The following is a 22983-nucleotide window of genomic DNA, read 5'->3' as shown; positions in this document are numbered from 1 at the left end:
GTTATCTACAGGGGGGGTCTGTATGAATTATCTACAGGGGGGGTCTGTATGGCGTTATCTGCAGGGGGGCTTTATGGCGTTATCTACAGGGGGCTGTGTATGGTGCTATCTATAGGGGGCGCTGTGTGGTGGAATCTATAGGGAGGCACTATCTACAAGGGGGGGTTGTGTGATACGCAGCGGAGGGGGGACCCCAGTCAAAAGTTTGCTATGGGGCCCAGTCTTTCCCAGTTACGCCCCTGCATATGACAGCTCATTCTGAAAAGTCACCTGAAAGGTTAGGTATGCTTTAAGACATAACACCCTAGAGGCAATCTGTCACATTCGAGGTTTGTTACGCCTACCTTTCGGCACGATGTCTGAGAGGTATCACACAGACGCGGCCATGAGCACTCAGGTAATTAGCATACAATGCATGTAATAGCACCCACTGAACACAGTCCTAGGAGCATCTTATGGATGTTCTTCATTTAAATGATGATATAATAAGGATGCAGCCATTTTTGTCTTCAAGGACGAGATACAATTTTTTGTTTATCTACATGGAGATTGTATAAACTTTTTTTTAATTTTTGCGTCAATGCAAATTTTTGCAGAGCAAATTGCACTTTCAATAAGTCATCATATGGGAGTTTTGATTAAAGGGGATGGCTGATCACAGACAACTTCTTTTATATGGGAGCTGGCAGATTGCCGCGGGTCCGGCTCCTGACACTACCAGCAAACAGCTGGGGAAGCCTCGGCCAGCCAGACATTTTACCTGCAGCAACCTCTGCAGGGGACATGTAGTATTACATGGTATCCATTCAGATGAATGACCGCCCCATGTAATATATGGACGGCTCGTGTCCACTACAAGTCGATCTTAGTGAATTTCCCTCTATGACGTCCATATTCTCTATTAGGGATGTCTCTTCATGAGACAACCCCTTTTAGTCATATTGGGGAGTAATTTTAATGTATACATACAGTATAGCCCAATTCTGCATGAAAAAAAATTCAAAGAAAGTTAAATTTCGGCTTATGATTAAATTAAAAACTTAATTTAACCAGGTAGTAGTTCTCTTTTGAGGTTTCGGTATAGTTGGCTTCTTGGATACGGTTGCTCTTTCTTCTGTAGTCTGAGGATTAACGTATAGATATTTATAATCTTTTTTGCTGCACATATACAAGCAAGGTCACTTTGGATCCAGAATGTCTATATAAACTGCATTCTGCGCTCGACAGTGGGTTTAAACAAAAAGGACGCCCCCTACTATAGCAGGATAAAGACTCCCACTCATTGCCAGCCAAACAAACAGTTGGGGATCTTCTAAGAACATCTAGTTAGGACAGGTACAGAGAAGTCTGAAGCTTCTGTGTATTTATTTATTTTTAGCTCCATTTATCTCCTGTGGAAATTCTCCCGCTGTAATGCTGTTGATGAATGGACACTTCAGATGTCATGTCACTGTTCACATCTCAATGTATACTGCTGAGTAAGGATCGTCTGCAACTAAATGTACACCCACTTACATAAAACTATTTCCTAGCACTCATAAAATCTTTCATAATAGCGCCATCTAATGGTCATACTGTTTATAGCACATATTACAATTAATATGGAGAGGGGATAGGCTGCTCTCTCTGTGGCGCAGTGTTATTAACTCAGACTATATAACTTTTATAGACAGGTTATAAATGTGACATCGTAAGGTTTTACAGCCGCTGCTTCCTACCATAGCGAAAGGTTACAAGGTTAGGAGATTTTATATAACCAATAATGGCAATTTTGTTCATGTGTTATTTGTAAATATATCATATCGTTTAATACCTCACAGGGAAACATCCAACATAAGACGGGGGCATCTATATCTATCTATCTATCTATCTATCTATCTATCTATCCCATATCTATCTATCTATCTATCTATCTATCTATCTATCTATCTATCTATCTATCTATCTAATCTATCTATCTATCTATCTATCTATCTAATCTATCTATCTATCTATCTATCTATCATCTATCTATCTCATATCTATCTATCTATCTATCTATCTCATATCTATCTATCTCATATCTATCTATCTCATATCTATCTATCTCATATCTATCTATCTCATATCTATCTATCTCATATCTATCTATCTCATATCTATCTATCTCATATCTATCTATCTCATATCTATCTATCTCATATCTATCTATCTCATATCTATCTATCTATCTATCTATCTATCTATCTAATATCTATCTATCTAATATCTATCTATCTCATATCTATCTATCTCATATCTATCTATCTCATATCTATCTATCTATCTATCTATCTATCTATCTATCTATCTATCTATCTATCTATCTATCTATCTATCTATCTATCTATCTATCTATCTATCTATCTATCTATCTATCTATATATCTTGTATATATTTATTAATATCATATCCATATGTATCATCTTATGTGGCAGAGGAGCCACTGGGCCACCTCAGGCACCAGGGTAAAACTTTCACAGCCCTTTTCACACTGACTTTTTTGCAGGTGGAAAAATGTGCCTCAAAATTCCGTCAAGAATTTTGAGGCAGATTTGGACCTGCCTGCACTCTCCTTACCGCGTTTTTCGCTTTGTTTTTTGGCCGCGGTCACTGGGCGCCGCGGGCAAAAATGGAGTGAAAACCACTTTCTCTACCTCCCATTGATGTCAATGGGAGGTCAGGGACGGAAACACATGAAGAAAGGGCATGAGGCTTCTTTTTCCCACAAACGTTTTTTTCTGCTTTCGGGAAAAAAACGCCTCCGCCTCTCATTGAAATCAATGGGAGGCGTTTTTGACATTTTTTTGGCGTGGTTTCCACGTCAAAAACAGCGCCAAAAAACCTCTTCGTGAACAGGGCCTACCACTAAACCCCCTATTGTTACACCCCTGTATCTAATCTCTCTCTCTTTCTCTCACTCTCATTTCTACCGTATCTGGTACCGTATCTATCTATCTATCTCCTATCTATCTATCTGTCTATCTATCTATCTGTCTGTCTGTCTGTCTGTCTGTCTGTCTGTCTGTCTGTCTGTCTGTCTATCTATCTGTCTGTCTGTCTGTCTGTCTGTCTGTCTGTCTATCTATCTATCTATCTATCTATCTATCTATCTATCTATCTATCTATCTATCTATCTATCTATCTCGTGTATATTTATTGCCCATCTACAAACATACAATTTTTTTCTGGTTGTTTCAAAATGATGTCATCCCAATATACGTAGTAGACTATAATAAGCTGTTGATTCGATTTCCTTAGAGTAGAGAAATATTTTCCTCCATAGACTAAATCTATATTGATGAGGCTACAGCATAACGAACACCATGAATTTTTATGTAATAATTGATTTGCCTGTAATGAGTCAACTGGGATTTGGATTGTACTGAACCTTCTCCCTGGTGCTTTTCTCATGGGGAGGAAATTGAGAAACATCAATATGACACTATCCTGGAGAATCCACTCCATGTATTATTTATTAGAGAATCGGTTTACCATAAGGCTGGGTTCACACGACCTATTTTCAGGCGTAAACGAGGCGTTTTAAGCCTCGAATTACGCCTGAAAACACGGCTCAAATACGTCGGCAAACATCTGCCCATTCATTTCAATGGGTTTGCCGACGTACTGTGCCGACGACCTGTAATTTTACGCGTCGCTGTCAAAAGACGGCGCGTAAAATAACAGCGTCGTCAAAGAAGTGCAGGACACTTCTTGGGACGTAATTTGAGCAGTTTTTCATTGACTTCAATGAAGAACAGCTCCAAATTACGGCCGTAATTGACGCCTCGCAAAACGCGAGTACGAGCAATTACGTCTGAAATGCAGGAGCCATTTTCTCCTGAAAACAGCTCCGTAATTTCAGCCGTAATTGTCGATATCGTGTGCACATACCCTAAGGCTGTGTTCACACGACCTATTTTCAGACGTAATGAAGGCATTTTACGCCTCGAATTACATCTGAAAAAACGGCTCCAATACGTCAGCAAACATCTGCCCATTACTTTCAATGGGCTTTACGACATACTGTGCCGACGACCTTTCATTTTAAGGCCTGGTTCACATGACCATGTTACGTCCATAATGTACGGAACGTATTTCGGCCGGAAGACCCGGACCGAACACAGTGCAGGGAGCCGGGCTCCTAGCATCATAGTGATGTACTACGCTAGGAGTCCCTGCCTCTCCGTGGAACTACTGTCCTGTACTGATAACATGATTACAGTACGGGACAGTTGTCCTGCAGCGAGGCAGGGACTCCTAGCGTCGTACATAACTATGATGCTAGGAGCCCGGCTCCCTGCACTGTGTTCGGTCCGGGTCTTCCGGCCGAAATACATTCCGTACATTACGGACGTAACATGGTCGTGTGAACCCAGCCTAAGCGTCGCTGTCAAAAGACGGCGCGTAAAAATACAGCCTCGTCAAAAGAAGTGCAGGACACTTCTTGGGACGTAATTGGAGCCGTTTTTCATTGACTCTATTGAAAACAGCTCCAAAAACGCCTCAAAAAACGCCTGAAAAGAAGCCTCAAAAGAAGCTCCAAATTTCATTTTCAGCTTCAAAAACATCTGAAAATCAGAGGCTGTTTTCTCTGAAATCAGCTCCGTATTTTCAGATGTTTTTTGTCAGGGTATGTTCACACGACAGCGTCCGTAACGGCTGAAATTACGGGGATGTTTTCAGGAGAAAACATCCCCGTAATTTCAGCCGTAACGGCATGTGCAGGCGCTTGAACGCCGCGTCCATTACGGACGCTGCTTTTCATTGGAGTCAATGAATAACGGCTCCAATTACGCCCCAAGAAGTGACAGGTCACTTCTTTGACGCAGGCGTCCATTTACGCGCCGTCATTTGACAGCGGCGCATAAATATACGCCTCGTGTGAACAGACAAATGTCAGCCCATTGCTTTCAATGGGCAGATGTTTGTCAACGCTATCGAGGCGCATTTTTCGGATGTAATTCGGGGCAAAAACGCCCGAATTACGTCCGTAATTAGTGTGTGTGAACATACCCTTAAGCGTGTGAACATACCCTAAGAGGTATATTTTTCCTTTCTATCTGTGGAATTTTTGTTCTATACCATAAATCGCATTAAAATCCTGAAGTCTAAATTAATTGTTAAATGGGTTGTCCACTTTGGACAATCCTTTTTTGTTAGAAGAATCCCCCAATTATAAGCTGATCACAGGATGTTCTTTTGCTGTGATCCCTAGCAATCAGCTGTAATCTGTGAGGGAACCTGACAAGCGCTCAATTCTCCTGCAGCACCACCACAGGTAAAATGAAGCATTACATAGTTCTCATTGAAATCAGTGGGCTGCCCATGAAATTTAATAATGTGCCAGGTCCAACCAGAATGGGAGACACTCTTTTAAGCTGCTTACTGCTCTGACTAATAGGAGTCCTGATGTTTACAGATTTGATATTGCACAAACTGATTGACTACGGGTGCGTTTATGGTAAAATAATTCTTGGTGACTGACAGAAATCTGCATTATTCATTAGACTTTTAATGAACCTTTATATATTAGGGAATTGCCTTCACAGCAATTTTGAAAAAGTTGACATTCACTTTTATTTTAGGGGCCATGGCAACTATTTGGATTTGCACAAGCTTGTATATATGCATGAAGCATGTGACCAATACTGCAGGGAAAATGTAGTATTACATGGCGGCCCTTCAAATTAATGGGCGTAGTTAATTCTATACAAGGATGGTTCCTCTCCACCGGAGCGGTAGCTGCTGATACAGAGTGGCTCACCGTACTGGATCATGAAGAGGGGGTCCCGAGCTGAGGACCCGCCTCTATGATGCCCATTTTCTATAATAGGGTATATGAAAAGAGGTTATCTTCATGAGATATGTTTTTAATAATCATGACATGTGTCTACGTGACGGCATCTCTTTAAATTCTTATACTTTCGGAGGGATCAACAGGCCCACACAAGTTTTTATGTAATGTCATGTAAATTAAAATATCGTATTCTCGTGTGTGATACCTCATCCCTATGAAAATGTGCATTTCGCAGAGCGCCGCACATCACAGCAGCCGATTCCATAATACGTTATGTTTCAATCATAGGCACTTGGCAGGCAAAATGAGATCAGCTCTGGCTTTCATTCCGCTCTCCATGTCACAAAATCTAAGATCTATTTCCATGGGACATCTTTAGTCTTCTTAAATGCTATCTAAAATGCCATAAGGGGAAAGTGGACGACCTTACATTAAGGTCAGCCTTAATCTTTAAAACCATGACAACAGAGAAGAGAATGATACAATGAGAAACATGAAATTACAGTCTTGTGCTATGGGATCATGGAAGTGCGTGAGGCTTTGATTTTGCTATAATGCATATTGTAACACTATATTCACTATGTATTAAATACGCGTTTTACTCTGAATTAAATTTGAATATCATTAGAGTGTATATATTAAAAGCTATATTATATATTGTAACTAGTAGTTTTTATCCTCTTTGAGGCAATGGTGCTATTTTCTGATAAATTTGCACAGGTTAAATATTCGGAAGTTATTTTTTTTTAGGGTATGTATATTTTGAAGCATTTTTGTAGTGCTTCAGTACATCTCAAATAAAAAATGAAATAACTTTGAAAATTGTCTTGATTACAAAAAAAAAAAATTCCTACCGATTTGAGGTGTGTGTGGTCTGATCCTGCATCGTTATACTAGTTTTCATCTAACCCCCTTCTTCTTGCTAACATAGATAGTTAAAAAATATCCTAATACTTTGTCTATACAGCTCCTATGTAGACCTTTGTGTCTCCTGGGACTAGTCTGATCTACTCCTGTGTTACTTTCTTTTTACTAACTTACAGATAGTAGAATGGGGCAGGGGGAGTGGAGTAACATATTACCGCAGGATCAGACAAGACTCAAGAAACATGTAGGTCTGCATAGGAGTTGTATACACAAAGCGATAGGATATTTTTAATCAAGACTATCTGCTAATTTGCCAATTTTTTTTTACTGTTAGGTCCACTGGATAGGTCATTAGTACATGATCTGTGGGGGTCTGACACCCGGACCCTGCACCGTTACGCCTCTCCGGCTGCTTCCGAGCACCGGACTTACATGCCGGAAGCAGTTGGCTCCAGCTACTGAATAGCATCCGAGCTGCACTATTGCATCTCTGCAATACTGCTGCAATACTCATTCCTATTCAAGTGAATAGGAGCAGAGCTGCAGTTCTGCAGCACGGCCGCTATTCTATGTACGGAGCCAACTGCTTCCGGCTCCGTACATCGCATAATGGACCATAACATCCAATGCACCGATGATATACTGATGACAGTGGATAGGACATCAGTTGTCCGGTAGTCAACAACCCCTTTAAGATGACCCTAAATCTAATGTTTTTAGTTAAAGGGAACCTGTCACCAGAATGTCACCTATGGAACTTTACTTATCCCTCACTGGCCGCTGCTATCAAAAGTTCATTGCCGTTATCCCCTCTCCTAAACTCCTCCTCCGACTCTAAATAACGGTCTGCAAACATTTTGCGCTTTTTATCGTAATAATCCGGTGTCCCGTTGTATGCACACACCAGAAGAGGACATCAATGTACAAGCGCAGGATTTTGTGTGCTGGGGGAAGGCGAGGAGCTGTCAATCAAAAGTAAGGAGGCGGGAAAACTCGGGAAGGCTTGAGGAATGAAGATATGACTCTTTTAAACGAAGATCTGACTCTTTTCTGCTCATTAGCATACGGTGTGGGAACACTAAAAAGCGGAATACTAAAGCTACAGAGCCGACTAAGAAGATAATTATAGGTTATATAGAAATGATTTTTCACCCACTAACACCAGGTATTGCTAGTTTAATAGGTGAAATGCTGGTGACAGGTTCCCTTTAAATACAATCTATGGTTCCCTGTTATCAACCATTTGAAGCTATATAGAGGCTGACCGCAGTGTTCTTCAAAGGAATTACTAACAGAAAATCTATTGACTATAATGGGTCATCCTTGTGGCCTCTGAAAAAAAAATGAGTGAAGCCACCAAGAGATGTAGTGGCATAGCAATTTCCTAGCACCACTGCCACAATGATCTAGCAACCGGCAGGGTTATAGCTGTTGGACCCCCACCAATCGGACATTGACGGCATATCATAGCAACAGGTCACCCAAGTCTTTGATGAGACATGCCTTTACATCTCAAAGACTGAGAGTTTGGTAGAATTGTATCCAGTCTAAGCAATCCTCCTGGAAGAAAAGTGTCTGGACTCCAGACAGATACATTTTACCTGCACTGATACATTGTAGTAAACTATAAGGACAGATATGTAATGTATATCGTTCACAGAGGATTGTCTGCACTGAATACAATTGTAAGGTACTGTGTGAGGTCATGACAGGTTTTTAACCCCTGAATGTAAACAAGAATGCTTCCATTCACTTACAGTAAGTAGAGATCTTGAAATGGTGAAGAATTGAAACACAGAGTATATAAGAAAGTTTTGACTTTTTAGATCGCAGATGATTTCCTAGACACTACAATTATAGCAAACTCTTAGCTGGGAGTAGTAGTAGACATGTACAAGTTTTCAGCCTCTGAATGTGAACAAGAATATTCTCATTCACTGACTGTAAACAGAGATCTTGAAAATAGTGAGGAATGTATGTTAGCAAGCAGAAGGGGACAGGTGGACACGAGTATGACCGCAGGATCAAACCACACACAGGGTTTGTTTGCAGTCGGTAACCATGGAGACACATTGGTCTGCATAGGACCTGTATACACAAAACGGTAGGATATTTTGCCTAACTAAGACTATTTCAATGTTGCTTTAATTTTTCACGCTTTAGATTAAATGAAGAAATAAAAAAATGTGGTAACATGTATACACACCTTTTATGGAAAATGCTTCATTGTGATGAAAATTTATGGGCCACGTACTGTTATACCGGAAACCACTGAACACATCATAATTTCATCGCTAGCTAATGGAGATACTCTATATTATCTGACTCTGCAATGTGTGTTGAAGATATTTATCCAGTGAAATGTTAAGGGTATGTTCACACATTGTGGATTCTGTCCGGATTTACTCACGGATTTGGAACCAATAGAATCCACAGCAATTCTGCTGACTATGCATGTACATGGAGTTTTTTATTCACATTCTCTGGCAAAAACATCTGCATAAAATAATAATTGTCTCCAGATTTAAGAATCTATAACATGTTCATTATTGACACAGATTAATATAGCTAGTCCGCATGGAAAAGTGTTGCAAAAATCAGAATTTCAGCCGCGAATTTGCCTATAGCAAATCCTTAACCGTGTGACCATATGCTCATTCTCTAGGTCTAGGGTAATTTTTTACAAAAGTATCCAAAAACATCATACTGTATATGAAATAGTTCGGCACTTTTAAAAAGAAATACAGACATTTGACATTCACGCTTTTTCTACAATCGGCCTGCAGCTATTAGGACATGCTGAGAGTTGTAGTTTCCTGTTGCAGATCACTGTCTTAAAGAGGCTCTGTCACCAGATTCTCAAATCCCTATCTCCTATTGCATGTGATCGGCGCTGCAATGTAGATAACAGTAAAGTTTTTTTTGTTTTTTTTAAAAACGTTCATTTTTGGCCAAGTTATGAGCTATTTTATATATATGCAAATGAGCTTTGAAATGGACAACTGGGCGTGTTTTTTTTTTCGTATGTCCAACTGGGCGTGTATTGTGTTTTTAACTGGGCGTGTTTACTTGTTTTACTAGCTGGGCGTTGTGAACAGAAGTGTATGATGCTGACGAATCAGTGACCAATCAGCATCATGCACTCCTCTCCATTCATTTACACAGCACATAGTGTTCTTACTAGAACGATGTGCAGTCACATACACAAGTGTCCTGATAATGAATACACATGACCTCCAGCCTGGACGTCATGTGTATTCAGAATCCTGACACTTCTGAATCTTTTCTGTGAGATTTCCAGCAAGAGAAACGAAATCTCGTTTACCTCGTAATCTCGCGAGATTACGCGTGGCTTGCTGGAATCTCACAGAACAGATTCAGAAGTGTCAGGATTCTGAATACACATGACGTCCAGGCTGGAGGTCATGTGTATTCATTATCAGGACACTTGTGTATGTGGCTGCACATCGTTCTAGTAAGAACACTATGTTCTGTGTAAATGAATGGAGAGGAGTGCATGATGCTGATTGGCCACTGATTCGTCAGCATCATACACTTCTATTCACAACGCCCAGCTAGTAAAACAAGTAAACACGCCCAGTTAAAAACACAATACACGCCCAGTTGGACATACGAAAAAAAAAACACGCCCAGTTGTCCATTTCAAACCTCATTTGCATATATATAAAATAGCTCATAACTTGGCCAAAAATGAACGTTTTAAAAAAAAACAAAAAAAAACGTTACTGTTATCTACATTGCAGCGCCGATCACATGCAATAGGAGATAGGGATTTGAGAATCTGGTGACAGAGCCTCTTTAAACAATACAAATCACATCTGCTCATGTTGTGTTGATGACCCGCTGACCTTTACAGCATTGCTTTGTGGTGTCAGGGTAATTTATACTTGTATTATTGAATGGCTGTAGGCAGATGACATCACAGATTTTATATGACATAGCCAAATACATTAATGTAGCTATACTGACTGCAGGTCTGCTTGGAATTTAGATGAATTGTAGAGGATGTAATGATGGTTGATGGAAATACTTGAATGTAGTGATAATTCTTCAGAGCACAGTATCTAAATAGATCAGTAAAACTATTGGATAAGCGTCACATGTACGGCCAGAAGACCTACCTCAGCGTCATATTCCCAGAGCTGGTTACCTCTCATGTGGTGACATTTGAGCATGATGACTGGGCCGTTCAATCGAGATACATCCAGGCATAAATCATCTGTACGAATTTCTTTATCGGCCGTGTAAGAAAAAACCTGAAAAATAGGATTTTTATTAAAGGGTGGAAATAGCCATTAATGTTTCTGCCATCTTAAGGTCATTCTAATTCTAGGTATATTGAAATATTTGCGGGTGTACGAAGCCTCATGTAGACATTCGATTTTATGCGCCCCACCCTAGTGGTTGAAGAAGACCTGTCACCTCTCCTGACATGTCCATTTTAGTAAATACTTGTATTCCCCACGAAATAACAATTCTTGAATATATTTTCTTAGAACTCTATGTTGTGCCGTTCCTCTGTTATTCCTCCAAGAAATGTATGAATAAATTGACAACTGGGTGTTAACATTCCCCTTGTCAAAGGAGTGTGTCCCTCTGTCAGCTCTGATTGGACATTATCAGTCTGTGTAGGGACACGCCCTTAACTGGTAACACTCAGTTGTTAATTTATTCAGATATTTCTAGCAGGAATAAAAGAGGAATGACACAACATAGAGTAATACAAAAGAATTCTCCTAATTGTTATTTCATATTGAATACTATCATTTACTAAAATGGACATTTCAGCAGAGGTGATTGGTCCTCTTTAACATTAGCGGTAGAAATGCACATCATCACCCTGCAATCTACTGCAAAGTGTGATCATTTCTGCATGTGGAGCCCTGGTCTTAAAAGGAGATATCTCAGAATAGACATTGGTGGCATATTGCCTTTGTGTCCAATCAGTAGGCATCCAACCAATGTGACCCCCGCAGATAATTTGAATGAAGTGGCAGCAGTGCTAGGAAACCAGTTGAAACCCCACAGATCAGGTATTGGTGGCACATACTAGTTACAGTATGAGTCATGGATGTCTATGCTGAGACAATGTATGACATTTCTATGCACTTTGGACTCGTACAACCACTCCTAGCAGGTGTGCCTGCTTGTTGTATATTATACTAAAATAATCATTGTCATTGGTTTTATCCAACAGTCTTCAATCGTGCTCTAATTGCCTTCAGTTTACATCTCCGTTTATTGCAGAAGCCACAATGATGTGCCGGATGTGTCATATGATAGTCCAAACGATGCCTGAAGGACCCCATTGACTTATAATGCGGTTAATGGGGGGGGGGGGGGTCCATAGAGGTCCGTGTAGTTTTGACAGCAAGAATCTTCTATTCTTGCCGTCAAAAGTTATGGAACTGAGCCTCCGTACAGAACCAAGAAGGCCCGTGTGAAAATAGCCTAACTGATAAATCCTGCTACATCGCCACCTACAGTCATAAACATGTAAAACATCACACTGCGATGATAGGACACTGAAAGTCATGTCCCAAAAAAGACTTAATATTGGCGCAGCATTTTCATTCTAGCTGTTGTTGGGGGTCTCAGTGCTTTGAACCTCTCCCACCAATGAGAACGGCTGACATGTCTCTAGAATATCTTTCTTATTCCTACACATCTTCCTAGGCTTCCTGTTTCATCAGTGGGAGGGATCTAAAACAAGTCTGTGCTGCATGGATGCAGTCTACTGTATAGCAAGTAGAATTTCCCAGGACAACTTCAGCACATGAAACCACAATGCTGGTGGTCAACCAGGTAAAAAATTAAGGGAGACGCATCAAGATGAAAAATAATAATAGATTCTACACAGGTATGTAATAAGAATTCAATTACGTGCATATAAAGGGAGTGGTCTTTAATAATATGTCAATTATCCACATAAATAGAGAAGAAAAAAAAACGTAAGAACAGAATGCTAACAGGGTACTGCCCTAAACTGGAGCCTATATGATTAAAATAAATAATTAAATAAAAAAATCCCCAAACAATATTTATTAACGGCCCACATTTTAATACATTTTATATTAAAGGGGTAATGCAGCTTCTATCCATGATCCTACAGGAAATAGGAATACGACCTATATAGGTACCTGCATAGGAAATATCGCTCCACATTATCGCTGTATAACTCCTATAACCAGGGATGTATCTGCATAGGTCTTATCCCATCGAGACCTAATTGTTTGCGGTGCGTGTGCACGGCCGGCAGCCACATTATTGAATAACCCCTTTAATTGCTGTGTGAAAGTGAAAACAATCAATGGAACTTGTGGTTGTCATGGAAACACCCTCCACTCAAATACTAATAGTACAGAGATTTATTTCTGATGTGCTAAATATAGAATGGTGGAAAAAATAAATCTGCGTTGGTCGCAGCGTTTTATAGTCATTTGCATTATGTTTGTTTTTCATTGCTAAAAATACAAAAGCCATAAATGATAAATGTAAATAATAAAATAATAAAAGTAAATAATAATGTAAAAGAAAAGCTTTGAGCTGTTTATTGTGTTGGCAAAAAAATAATTTGTTAAATCAAAATCATAGAATATGGCAGAATTATTTTTTTTTTAATTCTGTGGTTCAAAATAAATGAATAATTTTTTCCCAAATTATGGTTTGTGTCACAGAATGAAATTTCGTTTTCTGATATGGTAGACTATCACAGAATGTTGTTCTGTATTTTAATATGGTGTGTATCAGGGTGCGTTGTGTGATAAAATGGTACAATGTCTCTGGGGCTGAGACAGACAACACCTGACTCAGTATAGCGCCCCCGTTTTAATTAGAGCCTGTCACCTGTCATGACATGTCTGTTCTAGTAAATACTTGTATATTCCATGGTATAACAATTCTGTAGCCTCTTTCTCGTATCTCTGTGTTGTACTGTCTGTTCCTCTGTTATTCCTCCTCAATATTTATAAATAAAATGACAAATGGGTGTTACCATTCGGCCGGGTTCACACGTAGAGTATATACTGCGGACTTTCTGCAACTGATTTCGTTGCGGTAAATCCGCAGCATAAGGGAGGATTTACACAAGCGTGCACGTTTTTCGTTCACAAAAAACGCGGCTTTTTGCGCACGCAAAAGGCACTTAACAGCTCCGTGTGTCATCACCATATGATGCGCGGCTGCGTGATTTTCGCGCAGCCGCCATCATTATGACACTCTATTTGTATGTTTGTAAACAGAAAAGCACGTGGTGCTTTTCTGTTTACATTCATCGTTTTACTGGTGTTGCGCGAATCACGCGCGTCCCACGGAAATGCTTCCGTCTGGTGCGCGTGATTTTCACACACCCATTGATTTCCATAACAACCAAGCCATTATTCTTTACTCGACGTGTTAGGCTGGATTCACACTAGCATGTTCGGTCCGTAATGGACGGAACGTATTTCGGCCGGAAGTCCCGGACCGAACACAGTGCAGGGAGCCGGGCTCCTAGCATCATAGTGATGTACGACGCTAGGAGTCCCTGCCTCTCCGTGGAACTACTGTCCCGTACTGAAAACATGATTACAGTACGGGACAGTTGTCCTGCAGCGAGGCAGGGACGCCTAGCATCGTACATAACTATGATGCTCGGAGCCCGGCTCCCTGCACTGTGTTCGGTCCGGGACTTGCGGCCGAAATACGTTCCGTCCATTACGGACGTAATGTGCTCGTGTGAATCCAGCCTTACTCGCCGTAAACAAACTGAACCTATACTGGATTTGAGCATTCTCATAAATTTAAACCCTTTCATACCAGTCATGCCTCCAAAAAGGAACCCCGGACTTAGACAAAAGACTCCTGTGGCAAAGCGCATGGCTGCTGCAGAAGCTGCTGAAATCTCTCAACAGAACGAAGCCTGTGGATTTCAGCATTCTCATAAGTTGCACCCCTTTCAGACCAGTCATGTCTGCACTTGGACTTTATTGGATATGTCGGCATCATATCAGTAGGAAATTAAGTTTTTAACCACACAAATAAAGAACAAACAAATAGACCAGTGTGAAGCCGGGGAACTCTGCTATTCTATATTATAAAAGTCAATGTCTGTTTGTATGTCCTCTATTAATAGCTGCAGAGGCTCCTCTTACACAATTGCAAGCTGATCAAATATGTCAAACTGCTGATCAAGCTGCTGAAACTCCTCAGCAAACTCGGGCTTTCTCAGCAACAGATCAGACAGGTGGCTCACAGAAGCACAGGGACGCCTGCCCGAACCCAGGCCAGAAAGTAAGCTGGGCTTTCATGCATGATGCGGTTTTAAATTATGGTCCAATCATAGTCTATGGCCAACTGGTAATAAGGCTGCCAATGTTGTTAATCAACAGGCTCTGTCACAGTCTTAGGACTCAATTTCCTACCAGTTTAGCTTTTAGGTACTAATGGCCAGGAGCAGCGATCACGCTGTTCTAGGCCGTTTAACCCCACAAATGCTGCAGTCAATCGCGACCGCAACATCTGAGGTGTTATAGAGAGGGGGCGGTCCCCTCCAAAAGCTCAAGTAGGGGAACGATCGCTAGAGGGAATATTAAAATGTGTAAAAAAACAGTTAAATAAAGTTTTTAGTAGTGAACAAAAATTACAAAAAATTTAAAGTAATAAAAAAACCTTTTTCCTCTGAAGTAATGTAAAAAATAAACATAAAATTGGTAACGCTGCGTCTGTAAAAGTCTAAACTATTACAATATAGCATTATTTAATGTGTTCGGTGAACGCTGTAAAAAGAAAAATATATAAAACACCAGAATAGCTGTTTATTGGTCTACTTAGCGGTGAAAAAAATGTAACAAGTGATCAAAAATTCGTACGCACCAAAAAATGGTAGCAATAAAAAACACAGCTCATGCCGTAAAAAATAAGCCTTCACGCTGCTCAATTGCCAAAAAAATAAAAAAGTTAGGGCTTTCAGAATATGGAAAAAAAATATTTTTTTTTTCTAACAAATAGTTTATCATTGTAAAAGGAGAAAAACATTCAAAAAATATATATAAATTTGGTATCGCCGTAATCGTATTGACCAGCAGAATATAGTAAATTTGTCTAGTTTTTACTTCATGTGAAAGACGTAAAAACGAAATCCAAAAGAAAATGGAGGAATCACAGTTCTTTCCAATTCCACCCCACATAAAAAAAAATCTGTTTCCTAGTACATTATACGGTATTTTAAATGGTGCCAATAGAAACTACTACTCCTCCTGCAAATATCAAGAATTCGCACCACTCCATTGACGGAAAAATAAAAAAGTTATGGCTCTTAGAAAGCGGGGAGTGTAAAACGGAAATTAAAAAAATAAAATGGTTTGGACTGTAATGGGTTAAATAATGGGTTAAATATTATTATTATTATTATTATTATTATTATTATTATTAGTATGATGATTTTTACAGCCAATGAAAATTAGTAGTTTGAACAATTCTTCTACTTTGTGCTTTTTTCTCCACATTATTTATCTTTTCCAATAATAAAAATACTTGGAAGCTATTGGAAGCCTACGGCTATTTAGCTACAATCTTACACCCAACAGTATGAGATTTATGGAGTCTATTACAGTCTATTCGAGCTCGATGTATATTAGATCATCTGCTTATCACAAATGACTGAGAATCAATACACAAATCATGCTGGGTCAAGGAGCACGTATTGCACAGAGTCTGCGGATAAGCAGAGAGGCTTATTATCCACTCCATCTACGTGAAGAGTTGGCACCGAGTCATCCATTGCTAGCTGAAAGCTCAGGTAGTGTTCACAGTGTTCTGGAAAAAAATAGGTTACTTACTACAAGTATCAAATCTGATCACAGACCGGGATGTTTCATTATATACATAGATCATTCACTTAGGAGAATATTAGTACCTCCAAGAAACCCCGATGGACCCCATTATAAGTCAATGTCCTAATAACCCTGACATAACAGTGTTTAGTTTAAAGGCTATGTGTACTTTTTTACTGCTCCAATACATCTTAAATAAAATAAAAAAGTACATTTGCAAATAATCTCCTACCATTTTGTGTATGAAGCGCCTATGCAGACATGCGTCTCCATGACAACAGACTACAGATAGACTTCTGTGTAGTCTGGGCCAGTGTTTAGTCAAACAACACAAGGTTTGTTTGTAATCTGAAACCATGAAGAGACATAGATGCCTTGCCAAAGCCCCCACCACATCTAGGGTTCCAAAGCGGTCAGTCAGTGTCAGTAAGACATATGACCATGTGTGTAAGGAATAATACCTAATATGCTAATAACTCTTAAAAGTTTACCTCAAATTATATAAAACTTCTCAATAATCATTAATGAGAGTCTAAGTGCTAAGTACCTTCCAATAACTAGATCAAAGGGGCTATGGCGCTAAGCAAAGAACTGTGCCCCTTTGGTAAAGTGGGCCATAGCCCCTTCTTTTTAGCTATTGGTGGTGATCTGTCTCTATCAGTCCTTATGACATATTAGAAAATGTATGTAACTGGTGGTACACTTTAAGAACTTATTAACAATGTGCCATTACACTGCATGTTCTGTAGAAGAGCTCATGCACATGGTCGCATTATGGCTCTGTGTTGCATGGAGCAATAAAAGGGTTCCTATAGAATTGCATGGGAACTCCATAAATCTGACTAAACTGAGAAACCTTCATGTACTTCCGAAAGTTTTTTTGCCTTTCGGCATGGTCAGTCAATCGCCTTTACTATTGTAATAAAAGTTAGTGTGTGCCAAGTCTGCGGTCTCAGGCAGTACCATCTGTAGAAAGCTAAGCGCTCATTGCAATCATATGAATGCAACCGTGATAATAATACTATGTTTGGTACCAATCATCTGTGTTTGCCAGTTGATTGGTAGAACTTGTGATCACTGTTTTGAGGACATTTCTACTGCCATGCTGTCTTAACGAAAAACAGACCAATTACTTTATTATTGCACATTACTTGTTTTAATTTGTCACCTATGGCAGGCCTGAACCTGACCCACTACACAGTTAACGACTAGAGAGGAAAATTCCTCTCTCCCTCGCATGGCCAAAATATATTTATAGCCTAAAGGTTATTGGTTTTTCTGCCAAGTGCAAAAAAGTGACATAAATGACAAAAAGTGCACTAGGATGCGGTCTATTGCATGCCCTTCCCAAAAAGGGAAAGGTAATTTTGAGGTAGAAAAAAGAGGGATATAACCACGGCGCTGCTACTCAATAAAGATGCAGGAGTAGATAATAATGTTTATTAGTAGGCTACGCGTTTCAATGCCGCACCGGCATCTTCCTCAGGCCACATGAAATGCAGTTAAAACAAGGCAGATTTATAAGCACCACGCGGCTAAAAAAACCGCCAATGTGATAAAGGTCAGGGGGCAACAATGACGTAATAAATTACATAGATCTCCAGTTAGACAAAAGGAGATCTCCAGTTAGACCTATGTAATTTATTACGTCATTGTTGCCCCCTGACCTTTATCACATTGGCGGTTTTTTTAGCCGCGTGGTGCTTATAAATCTGCCTTGTTTTACCTGCATTTCATGTGGCCTGAGGAAGATGCCGGTGCGGCATTGAAACGCGTAGCCTACTAATAAAATTATTATCTACTCCTGCATCTTTATTGAGTAGCAGCGCCGTGGTTATATCCCTCTTTTTTCTACCTCAAAATTACCATTATTGTACGGTTACACTTTTGTGTGACCGTTTGGGATTTCGGCAGCAGCACTTTTCACGATCTACATCGACTTTGAAGTGATTGACCTATCCATTTGTGGTAAGCATCCATTCGTCATACCCTGACTGTCTGATTGGGCTTACTCACACTATGTGGTGCCGTGTTTGTTTCTTTGTTTTATCAAAAAGGGAAAGGGACCCCAACCTATTCCCTAACCATCCAAACCAGAAAGCCCCACTTAGGGACAAGTGTCCACCCTTTCCAGAAGATTTGCTTGACCAGCCTGTGCTCTGGCATTTGCTTAAGCTGCCATCCATGTATCCCCCACGGCTCAATAGTCTAGATTTGGTTCCCCCAGAGAGGGGAGCAGGGTTTCAGAGGGGTGAGTAACCTATGGACCACACAAACCCCCTCGACCATCAGGAGGGATATATCATAAAGGCACCGTACCTTAAAAAGTCCCAGTGACATATACACGTGTAGATATCAGACCCGAATTATAAAAATTCCTTTATGTTTAGCCAAGCCAGAAGACCTGAGCAAAACGCCAGTATGTGCAACTGGCCGTGGGAATCCATCCCCAGTTTCAAGCACCCCAGGGTCACCTCGGGCTTTCAATCCACTCATCCCATGGGTTTGATATGATGGCTTCTAGTCACTTACGAGGTTCACCTTTAGGTGTACCATGGGTAAATTTATTCCACGCAATGGACTTTCGACTATTGATAAGAACCGATACTACACTTGATCTCAGGCAAAAGCTTATAGGGTGTGTCTACTTAACCTGAAATGTTACATTTTTTTTGAATTTGACATAATATTTGAGCAATATTGCTAACAACTTGTTTATTTAGCTTGTTTAAATATTTTGTTACATCATGTTTCTATTAACATCCAAATCCACGTTTGTAATGCGCCAAAATCTTTCCTGCTGCCATTGCAAATTGTGCTTGCAAGAGTCCAGAGCAGAGAGGAGTCCCATTCTACATGTGCAGCTGTTAAGTCAATCACATGACAATTAAGAAACCTTTGTTATCATGTGATTGGTTAATAAGCTGCATATAAAAAGTGTAGTGAAACTAAACTCTACCTAGGACTCCACCTTCATCATTTTCAAAGGCGGCAGGAAATAATTTCGAGATTTAATCTTCCCTTTATAGAGGTTATATAAGCTAATATTTTTTTATATACTAAATAAGAATATAGAATGAAATATATTGTTCTTTTTTAATCTGTTTTTATTTTCTGATTAGATATTTATTTATTGACATGATTATGGGGGCTTTGTAGCAGGCACTTGGACATAAGAAAATGTCTCATTGACTTCTATGTAAGAGTGTTGTGGGCATGCTCTGTGACATTTTGCAAATGGGAGAAGGAGCTGTTCCATCACCTATTGTCAATTATTGGATCCTGTATTACCTTTCATGGTAATCCTGCCATCTGATCATAATAAGGTGACTGCTGACCTTGCCCTCTCTCTCAGTGTACACAGAACAAGCTGAAAGATGACAGGAAGAGTCATTCTATTGTGAGGGCTCAGTAGGACCCGTACATTCCTCTATGTTTATTCTATAGGGGAAAAATGCTGATTAGAAATGTGCAAATTAATTCCACACAAATTAAGCTTTGTTCCAATTTCCCGAAAGTTACGGATTTAGCAAATTTAGAAACTATTGCGGCTAAAAAACGCATCCACTGGTAAGCGCTGGCTGCCATTTTACAGATTAGAAAAAGATCACATGACTTCCGGCGGGCTTCCCAATAATGCCCTGCAGGCAGCCTTTTGAAGATGCACTGCAGTCATCCCGCTCATATATATTGCTGTCACTTTGACAGTACATATTGGCTTGGCGTTAAAGAGCTTGAAAAGGGTTGGATTTGACTTTCACACAATCCTAGAAGACATCAGAGAGTCAGACACGAGTTTTCAGGACAATTGGGGCACTTTCAATTTTCGGCAAATTTATTCAAACCGAATCAAATTGGACCAGAAACTAATTTCGGGAAATTCTCTTCTCTCTAATGCTGACAGTTTCGTCTGTTAAGTTTTAGTGTTTAGCTGTGCGTTAGGCAATATATATATTGCCTAACGCAATATAAAATATACTCCTCGCAATGAAGTGACGCATCTTGCATATTTGGAGAGCTTCATGAAAATATCTCATGAGCCGTGTTTTTCTCAGAACTACTTTATGCGGAGTTCAGAATTCCCGCAGTACTTTGGGGTGAAATATAACTAAAACGGTTTAAATGAAGCTGTCACAATCTCTACATCCTTAATTGAAACTCAAGTGCAGTAGCGATCAAGTGACAAAAGTGCTCAGAGTAGACAGCTGGACAAAACGGAAAATCAAAATCGCAGGAAGACATTATGACTATAATCTACCCGCATTCCTTGAGTGGGACGTAATAAGGTCGGTAGTCAGTCACGTTCACTGGCTTCAGTCTAAATTAAGTTTAAAAGGTAAAAAATAAAAAAAACGGTGGACCATTGTGGCTCAGTGGTAGACAGTTGGAGATGTTTGCAGACCGTTATTTACAGTCAGAGGAGGAGTTTAGGAGAGGGGAAAACGGCAATGAACTTTTGATAGCAGCGGCCAGTGAGGGATAAGTAAAGTTCCATAGGTGAAATACTGGTGACAGGTTCCCTTTAATGCCCCGAAAGCCAGGTATGCTATACTCTTGCATGGGGGTCTCCTTGGATTGCCTGCAAGTCAGACTTCTCTGAGAGGTTGTGCTACTAAGTGGCAGTGAAGGTCTGGGGTGAACATCTAAGAAACTATATAACTGTCCTGGTGCTGAGGTCTTGTGTGATGGTAAACTGCAGAAATACCTAAGGACCTATAGAAAACCACAGAAAATATGGTGTCATGTGATATCACCAAATTACAACCTTAGCTCTGCTCAGGGCCGGCTCCAGGTGTATATGGACCTTTGGTGGCAGAGTCACGTATACAGCCAGCTGACCTATTGCCTCAGGCCGCCAAGGTTCGTGTGGGCCTTGGCATCTGCCTATGTTTGCCTGGTACTGTCTCCATTTCTGGCTTTGCTACATCTGAACTTCCCTCTCGTTCTCCACATGGCTGAACAATCATTTATTTAAGTGTTTTATTTTTGCCTGACATCAAATGCTCACATCTAAGGCAAGTTTCTTGCCAAAGACAAACTTGGAAGAGTTTGATCTCGCAGGAAGAATAAGGAACATCAGTTGATCTGCTGTTGCTTTCCCTCGACACGGCCTGGCATTGCTGATGTGATTAAACGACCTTTCTTGTTCTAGCGAGTATTATGTTGTCAAGACCGTCTGCAGGGAAGGATGACACAACTATTTCTTTTATTCCAACTCTCTGGGAATAGCCGTCACCTGAGTCTTAAATTCCGTCTCCCTAATAATGATAGAAATGTCACACTGATTTAATTATCTGTCAGGACATTACTGTCGGATGACTATGCTGCAGAATTCACAAGGAGAAGTATAACAAATGTTTCTGGAGATCTACCACAAGCTGCAATCGGCCTGTGTGATATATCATTTATATAGAAAGTAAGTGAACCTCTTGTTTGGTGCCACTAGAACAATAATTTTGTCTTCTTCTCCCCTCAAAGTTAAGTGCCATGTGATTGCGCATGATTATTGCATCACATTGGGTTCCACTTCCATTAGAGGGCTCTCCGGGACTATAAAATTGATGGACTATCCTTAAGATAGGCCATCAACATTTGATCAGTAAGTGTCATGTCCGTGGCTGCGGGCTGTTAGCTCCGTTCCTCCCCTGACAGCCACGAGTCGGCAAGTGCTGGCCCCAGCCTCCTCCTCTGGAAAAGCCAGCGCTAGCGTCTACTCACCAATGCCGGATCCCGTAGGGATAAAAAGGGGCAGCGCGCGCACCGGACCTCGTTCCTGACCTATGACCTGTGAGTACTCTGGACTATAAGAGGGGTTCAGCCCCCTAGTTCTATGCCTGAGCTTTGTTGTTGTATCCCTAGTCTGTCTTGCAAATGGCCCCCTAGTGTTTCCTGCTCCCAGTGGTTTCCTGTTCCTGTTTCCTGTTCCAGTATCCTGAATCTAGTGTCGTGCTTCCTGTAGCCGTGCTGTGCTATATTCCACGCCTGACCGGCCTTTCCACACCTGACGTCCACCTGCTGCCAAGTTCCTGCCTAGCCTGCCTCGCTACTGTCCGAGCTGCCACAGGTACCCTATACGAACTATAGACTTTGACCTGCGTCCTGTTGGCCAGCTGCCATACCACCAAGACGGTACGGCCCAGTGGGTCCACGAACCCTTCGCGACAGTAAGTAAATAAATTGACAACTGGGATTACCATTCCTCCTGTCAATACAGTGTGTCTCTACACAGTCTTATATTCTCAGCAGGAATTGGACAGTGTCAGACTGTGTAGTGACATGCCCTATTGACAAGGGGAATTCATACATTTCCAGGAAGAATAAAAGAGGAACGGCACAATGCAGATTTGAAAGATGCTTCAGAATCGTTATTTCATGGAAAATGAAAGTATTTACTAAAACAGATATGCAAGGAGAGCTGACAGATCTTCTTTATCCTGTTAGTAACCGCCCATAGGTGTTTTTACG

General features: G+C 40.5%; 1 protein-coding gene across 5 annotated transcripts in view; it reads right to left on the bottom strand.

Moving 5' to 3' along the window:
* Positions 1-22983, bottom strand: part of GALNT13 (polypeptide N-acetylgalactosaminyltransferase 13) — a 208128-nt gene that overhangs the window by 22553 nt on the left and 162592 nt on the right. For all 5 annotated transcript variants that reach the window (XM_075829297.1, XM_075829298.1, XM_075829299.1 and 2 more), the window contains exon 10: positions 10828-10962. In XM_075829297.1, coding sequence (XP_075685412.1) covers positions 10828-10962 — 135 coding nt within the window. The remainder of the gene's footprint in view (positions 1-10827; positions 10963-22983) is intronic.

Source organism: Rhinoderma darwinii, chromosome 6, assembly GCF_050947455.1.
Source record: "Rhinoderma darwinii isolate aRhiDar2 chromosome 6, aRhiDar2.hap1, whole genome shotgun sequence".
NCBI lineage: Eukaryota > Metazoa > Chordata > Amphibia > Anura > Rhinodermatidae > Rhinoderma > Rhinoderma darwinii.
This window is presented reverse-complemented; position numbering and strand designations above follow the sequence as displayed.